Below are 8,179 nucleotides of genomic sequence, written 5' to 3'. Positions count from 1 at the left end.
GGGGTCCCGCCATCCCCGCCAGCCGATGACGATGCCGCAACGTTCCCGCCGCCGCCGTTGGGGCCGTTGTTGGGAGTGCCGCCGCTACCCTCGCCTGCGCCGTCGCCCGCCTGTGGAGGTAGCAGCGTTGGCGGTCCCTCAGGCTCTAGCTTGACCGCCACCTCCGTCTGCTCCTCCGCCAGCGCCGCCATCTTGCGGCTGAGCCACCTCGCGCCGTCAAGCGTGATTGCGTTTTCGCCACATGGAGGGCGGGGAGGAGCATTTCACGACATCTGTGGTAGGCAATTTACGGCAGGAGGAGGAGCGAAAGAGAAGGAGGAAAGGAATAGGCGTGAGAGCTACTTTCAAAAGTGAGTGAAGGGCAGGCAGGAAGTGGGAGGTGGTGACCGCCTATTACATTTGCTTGATAATGATTACCATTTATTGCTGGCCAGCTATATACACGCACTGTGATAGACATCTTACATGATATGTCATTTAATTCAGCAATCTTGTCCCCATTATCCCTGTGGACTTTACGAATGGCTTAACCGAAACCCAAAGAGATTAAATAACTTGTCAAAATCACACAAGAAAAAGAAAGTGTGAAGGTGGAAATTCAGGATTTTTTGGTGGGGAGGGGGGCGGGGGATACCGCGGATTGAACTCCGGAGCACTCGGCCACTGAGCCACATCCCCAGCCCTATTTTGTATTTTATTTAGAGACAGGGTTTCACTGAGTTGCTTAGTGCCTCACTTTTTGCTGAGGCTGGTTTTGAACTCAAAATCCTCCTGTCTCAGCCTCCCAAAATGCTGGGATTACCTGCGTGCACCACCACCCCCGCAATCAGGGTGAGATTTTTTGATTCCCTACTAGGCAGGGTCATCGTCCCTTGCTAGCGTTAAGAAGCGGAAGAATCCAGATCTTTACCCTCACTAACCCTTAAAATTGAGGGATCCAAGTCTGGTGAGGGAGGAGAGTGAGATTTAGGATAGAGAAAAATACTGGATCTTAATGGAAATGGCCAAAAGCCTTGAGATGCAGAAAACACAGTTATAATCTTGAGTAGCATGCCTTTGGCCCACAGCCTTGTAAAATAAGGAAAACACTCAAGGGAGGAAAAACTGATGCGAAATTGTGCACCTCCACCCTGGTTCCATCTCTAGTCCAGCCCCTGATATCGCCTTTCTATAAATATTGGACCCTCAGCCCAAGGCACAGCTTCTCACTCTTGAGACAGCCCATATTTTCTCTTGAATGTATATCTATCTTCCTAAATAAACTACTGTCTTTGCCTTAAAAAAAAAAAAAAAAAAAGTTTGCCATGCTAGTGGGAACACCTTAGGAAGGTGGGGTGCAAAGGGCTAGAACTGAGAGAGGCTGGACCATATTGGCCAACTATAAGTAGGGAGAACAGAATTAAATTGGGATCAAGTCCTAACAAAAATTGCTCATCCTGTTCAAGAGTTTTCACTCTTCCCTTAGATAAGATGAAGCCATTGGAGCATTTTCAACTAAGAAAGGGAATAGCAGATTTATGGGTTTATTAATTGTAAAGAAGCAAGAAAAAAGGACTCGAGATGTGGCTCAATGGTCGAGTGCCCCTGAGTTCAATCCCTGGTACTTCCCCTCGCCAAAAAAAAAAGATAAAAAAAAAAAAAGAGGTCCTGATGTGTTGAATATGAGTATTAGATGAAAAAGACGAAAGTAGAGACGCTTGATGGGTTCAATATTTTAGGAAAAGAGAATTTAGTGTTTTACTTGTAAGTAAGATGTTTGCCACATAAGTATAATGATATTTTTACCAGTGCCCTTTAACAAATTAAGAAATTCCAGGCTGGGGATATAGCTCAGTTGTCAGTTGGTAGAGTGCCTGCTTCATATGCACAAGGCCAATCTCCAGCACCACAAAAAGAAAAAAAAAAAAAAAAATTCTTTCTAATTCTAGTTTTCTAAGACACTCCCAACCCCCCACCCCTGCACCTTTTGTACTAGGGATTGAATGCCAGGGCACTTTACCACTGAGCTACACACCCAGCCCATTTATTTATTTATGTAGAGATAGGGTCTCACTTAGGGCTCAGTCCTTGCCCCCACGCCAGTCCAATAAGGAGGACACAGTTGTTGTTGTTGTTTTTAACACCTTTATTTATTTTTTAATATTTATTTTTTAGTTATAGGTGGACACAATATTTTTATGTGGTGCTGAGGATCAAACCCAGTGCCTCACACATGGTAGGTGAGCGCTCTGCCTCTGAGCCACAACCCCAGCCCCTATTTTGCTTATTTAGTTTTTTATGTGGTGCTGAGAATCCTGAGCAAAAATCCCAGCCTGAGGACACAGTTCTGATAAAAAGGAAAAAGACGTTTTATTGCTTTGCTAACAGAGAAACACTGGAGACGCCTGTTCTAGAAGCTGTGATTCTGTCCATCAGGGAGTACAGAGGGCTTTTAAAGAAGTGATTCAGAAGCTACATTCCATGAGTTCTTTGTCAGAGTGGTAATTCACTTGTTAATTTGGGAGACAGTTATTTCTGAGATTTTTCTGGTGCTCAAGGTCAGAAAACTGCCTAGGACCTGGAAGAAAGGTAACCCTGTTTCCCCTGAGATTAGGGGAACAGGAGAGTTTAGGAAGGAGAAGAAACAGAAGAAAAGAAAAAATCACATTCTTTTAAAAATGAGTCACAATGGCAGGGCAGCAAGGGTGATATTCAAAGCCTAAAGTGGACCACTGTTAGGCTACCACAAAGGTACATCCCTGGCCTGTTTTACTTTTGATATTTATATTGAGACAGGGTCTCCCTAAATTGTTGAGGATGGCCTCAAATTTGTAATCCTCCTACCTCAGCCTCTGGGATTCCAGGCATCTGCGACCATAAGGAGCACATCCTTGGTCTTTCACTATCATGTTGATTAATTTTTTTCAATGCTGAGGATTGAACCCAAGACCTTGCACATGCTAGGCAATACCTTATCACTGAACTACATCCCACCCTTTTTTTTTTCTTTTAACTCGTTTTGAAACAGGTTCTCACTAAGTTGTCTTGAACTTGAGATCTTCCTGCTACAGCCTCCCCAGTAGATGTGATTACAGGTGTACACCACTATACCTTACAAATTGATTACTTTTTTAATATTAGATAAAACTTACATTCCCAGCATAAACCCTGTTTGGTCATGATGTATATTATTCTTTTCTATATATCTGCTTTCTTGAGGCTTTCTATTAAGACTTACAATTTTTTCATTTGTTTCATATATAGTTTTATTTTACAGTATTGGGCAACCCAGAGGTACTCTATCACTGAGTTACATCTCCAGCTCTTTTTTTATTTTGAGACCGGGTTTTTTTTGTTTTTTGTTTTTGTAACTGTATTGAACCCAAGGGAGCTTAAATCAAGACACATCTCCAGCCCTTTTAATATTTTATTTAGAGACAACTTCCCGCTGAATTGCTAAGTTGCTGAGGCTGGCTTTGAACTCATGATCCTCCTGCCTCAGCCTCCTGAGCCATTGGGATTACAGGCATGCACCACTGCACCCAGCTGTTGAGACAGGGTCTCACTAAATTGCCCAGGCTGGCCTTGAACTTGAGAAATCTTGCTTCAGTCCCCTGCTTCATGGAGATTACAGGTGTGCGTCACCGTTCCCAGCATCTTCCTGTGTATTTGTAATTACTTGTTGAAGCATTTTTATCATGGTTGCTTTAAAATGTTGTCAAAGTTCTAACATTTCTGTTATCTCTGTATTGGCATCTATTGATTGTCTTTTTCATTTGAGATCATTCTGGTTCTTAGTATGACAAGTGATTTTATATGTAAACCTGGACATTTCCATATTATGTCATGAAATCTGGAGCTTATTAAATTTAGTATTTAGCTATCTTTCTTTGGCTATCATTCTGGCAGGGCAAGCAGGAGGAGGGAGGCCACTGCCTCATCACTGATTGTTGTAAATAGAAGTCTATGTTTTCTACTTGACTTCCACCAATTTCAATAGCAACTTACTACTGCTGACTGGGACTGGGAGTTCCATCTCCCTGTGTGGTCTCCACTGACCATGAGTCAGGGCACTCATTATTGACCGCTGGAGATTAAGTTCCAGCTCCCTATTTGGTTTGTGACACTACTCTTGTCAGGGGTGGCAGGTACCATATAACAATCCCATGAGGATGGAACACTAGGCTTCCTACATAGTCTTTACTGGTGGGCGAGGTTGAGAACAACTTATTTCTCTTTCTTCTTCCTTTCTTTATTTTTTGTAGCATGCCTTTATTTTATTTTTATGTGCTGCTGAGGATCAAATCCAGTGCCTCACACGTGCAAGGCAAGTGCTCTGCCACTGAGCTACAGCCCCAGCCCAAGAGAGCTACACATTTTTCTACAGTGTTTGGAGTAGAATGGTTATCATCTGAAATTTTCCTGTCTTATTAAATTGTTCCTTTCTTGATTGTTTGGCTAGAATTTTTTTTTTTGTCTTTAATTAGAGTGTTCCCTTCTTGATTGTTTGTTTTGTTTTGTTTTTGGTATGTTTCCCAAGGAATTTGTGGGTTCCTAACTTCTTCAGCTCAAAGTCTGATATATGTGGGGAAAAAAGAAAATCCAGGAAACTCACTGCTATGTTATTCTTTGTGTATTAACTTTTAGCTCTCTGTCATTTTCTTTCTACCTTTTAGAGTCTTCTTATATCTGTTTTGTACATAATGTCCAGGGTTTAGTTATAGTTAGTGTTAAGAATAGGGAAAGTATGTCTATACATTTTCCCAGAAACAGAAAACCCCTATTCAGTAATTTTTTAAATACTTTTTAGATGTTGATGGATCTTTATTTTATTCATTCATTTATATGTGGTACTGAGAATGGAACCCAGTGAGTACCTCACACATGCTAGGCAAGTGCTCTATCACTGAGCCACAATCCCAGCCCCCATTCAGTAATTTTTCTAAAAATTTCTGTTATTGTATTTTTCAATTCTAAATTTCTATTTTTTAAACATATACTAATATAGAAAATCTACTGTGAGATTTTCTATATTTCAGTGTTGTTCTTGGGCTGGGGATGTGGCTCAAGCAGTAGCGTGCTCACCTGGCATGCGTGCGGCCCAGGTTCGATCCTCAGCACCACATACAAAGAAAGATGTTGTGTTTGCCGAAAACTAAAAAAAAAATAAATATTAAAAAAAGAGTGTTGTTCTTTACTTTATGGAGCATTTTTTTAAAATATTTTTTAGTTGTTAATGAACCTTTATTTTATTTATTTGTATGAGGTGCCAAGAATCGAACCCAGTGCCTCACGCATGCTAGGCAAGCACACTACCACTGAGCCATAACCCCAGCCCCTTGTAGAGCATTTTTATAACAGCTGCTTTAAAGTTTGTTATAGCTGGATCTGGAAAGTCCCCCAAATGTTCATGTGCTAAAGACTTGGTCCCCAATGCAGCAATGTTTAGAGAGTGTTCAATAACATTTGGGAAATTATTGAATCATAAGGGCTCTGATCTCATCGATGGACTAATGCATTGATGAGTTCATAATTGGATGGACTATTGGGTGAAGAACCCAGCTAATTCCATCTTAATATTGGGAGCCATCTTGTCACAGAGTCATGAGAAGTTAATTTCTGTTTTCCTATAAATTACTGAGATTTCTAAATTTGTTTGGAATTCCTGCCCATGCCCTGAAGTCACCCATGCCTGGCTCTCCTTGACCAGATAGCAACCCCCTCTAAAACCTTAGTGGGGCCTCATAAATTCTGGCTCCTCCTGACCAGATAACAACCCTTTCTGAAACCTCAGCAACGCCTCATGAATTCTGATCTTGGGATCTGAGTTTACTCCCTATCTTGAAATATCTTGCCATATAGATCATTAATCTGCCATCTGTCTTTGTATTATGTTTGCCAGAACCCTGTTAGCTGTAAGTTCCCAAGACAACCCCCTTTGTAACTTTTTGTACTATATAAACCTTTTCTTCCCTGAGAGCTGGACTGTCCTCAGGCCCTGAAATTTTGGTGAGGAAGTTGCTGGCCAGCTCTCTTTGTGTACACAATATAAGCTTGCTTTAATTTGGCTTAAAATTGGAGTCCGTGGTCTCTTCTTTGTGTGCTGGTTCAATATTGGGAAGTGGTGGAAACTGTGGGAGGTGGGCCTACACTGGGGGTGCACCCTGGAAGGATATATCTTGTCCCTGGGCCACTTCCTCTTTCTCCTTTCTCTCTCTCTCTCCCTCTCTCCTTAATCCCTCTCTCCCCCTCTTTCTCTGCTTCCTGGCTGTCATGAAGTGAGCAGCCACTTCTGCCGTGTTCTCCCACTACCTCCTCACCTCAAGCCCAGAGCAATGGATTTAACAAACCTTGGACTAAAACCTCAGGCTAAAATTAATCATTTTTCAAGTTGATTTTCTCAGGTATTTTATTTTTATTACAACAACAAAAAGTTGACTAGCACAAAGTTTTTGTTTCATAATTTCAATGGCTGTTATTTGAGTCTGCTGATTATTTTTTCCCTTGTGAAATGCCACATATTCTACTCATTTTCTCGGTGCCATGGCTCCTCTGCCAAAAAGCTTTCAAAGTTTTTCTAGTGGTATATAAATTACTACGACATAGCTAGTCAAAAACCTGTATCTGTTCTCAAAGCTGTGGAATGCTGACTAATGTCAGTCAAATCCATGCCAATGCAGCTCAGAGAGGAGCCCAGAAGTTCATTCACAGCTTTATTAGGCCATTTTCTTAATTTCCTTACTCTCCCCAACTGTGTTGGTCAGTTTTTCATTGGTGTGGCCAACATACCCAACAAGAGCAACTTACAGGAGGAAAAAGTTCATTTTGGGCTCATTGTTTCAGAGGTTCAGCACGTGGTTAGCCAACTCCATTGTTGTAGGCCAAACATCAGACAGAACATCATGGCAAAAGGGCATCACAGAGAACTGATCATGGCAGCCAGGAAGCAAAGAGAGAAGTAGGAAGGGACACCAGGGAAGATGAACCCCTCCAGAAAAAGCCCCCTATGACCCACTCCTTTAGCCATACCCTACCTGCCTACAGTTAACCACCTAGTTAGTCCTTTCATATTATTGGTCCGGTCTAACGGATGATACATGGATTTGGTCACAGCTCTTGTAATCTAATCATTTAACCTCCTGTATTAACACAGAAGTTTTGGGGGGAACATCACATGTCATTACTGTAACACCAATGTTATTTAGCTAGGAACAGGGGTGCACTTAAGTGTCCCAGATCTCATCTCTTTTGAATTCTCTGAAACTGTAATTGCCTCTAGGGACAAGAAGCAATGAAAAATCAGTAAAGATCCCCACCACCAACACCTTACTCTTGGAATCACAATTCCTCTTGGCAGAGAGAAGAGTTCAACTCTGAGTTTTAGATGTCTGCCTGGCCCCTCCTGTCATTCCTTCCATTGCCACTGTGGATTTGCCAGTGAACTGGTGTGGGTGACAATGAGAAAACAGAAGCAAAGAAACCCTGAGGCGGCGTTGTGGCTCAGTGGTGGAGTGCTGGCCTAGCATGCGTGAGGCACTAGGTTTGACCCCTGGCACCACATAAAATAAACGTATTGTGTCCATCTACAACTTAAAGAATATTAGAAAATATTTTTTAAAAATGGGGGGGGGCTGGGATTGTGGCTCAGCGGTAGAGTGCTCGCCTAACACGGGCGGACCCGGGTTCAATCCTCAGCACCATGTAAAAAATAAAGGCATTGTGTTGTGCCCATCTACACCTAAAAAATAAATTAAAAAAAAAAAAAAAAAAGAAAACTTTGAATTTCTCCCGCCAACTATGACCTACTAGGAAGCCCCTTTCCTGCTCCTCAGACCACCAGTAGAAGATTTCTCTTGGAGTTCCTTCCGTTCATCCTGGTACACATTTCTGAGTTTCAGCTTATTTTTGAGTCTGAGTCAGGGGATACCTGAGGAGAAGAAAAATGAGAAACTCAGTGATGGCTCAGTGATTCAGAAAACTTTGAGCTCTGGTTTTGTTTCCAACCTATTACCATTTATATTTCAGAGACCTCAGGTTTTTTTTCCCAAAGTTTTTACTTATATTTAATGGGAAAGACAGGATGAAGTGGTTTGTTTTGGTACTGGTGCTTGAATCCTGGAGCACTTAACCACTCTGTCCCATCCCCAACCAACTAACCAACCCACCCTCCCTCCTTCCCTCCCTCCCTCCCTCCCTTTCT

General features: G+C 42.0%; 1 protein-coding gene across 1 annotated transcript in view; it reads right to left on the bottom strand.

The window, feature by feature from the left end:
• Positions 1–219, bottom strand: part of Taf5 (TATA-box binding protein associated factor 5) — a 16,636-nt gene extending 16,417 nt beyond the window's left edge. Inside the window, 1 exon segment of the mRNA XM_015494743.2 lies at positions 1–219. Coding sequence (XP_015350229.2) covers positions 1–191 — 191 coding nt within the window. The 5' untranslated portion in view covers positions 192–219.
• Positions 220–8,179: the final 7,960 nt, after the last annotated feature.

This window comes from Marmota marmota, unplaced genomic scaffold (assembly GCF_001458135.2).
Source record: "Marmota marmota marmota unplaced genomic scaffold, marMar, whole genome shotgun sequence".
In the NCBI taxonomy this organism is placed as follows: domain Eukaryota; kingdom Metazoa; phylum Chordata; class Mammalia; order Rodentia; family Sciuridae; genus Marmota; species Marmota marmota.
This window is presented reverse-complemented; position numbering and strand designations above follow the sequence as displayed.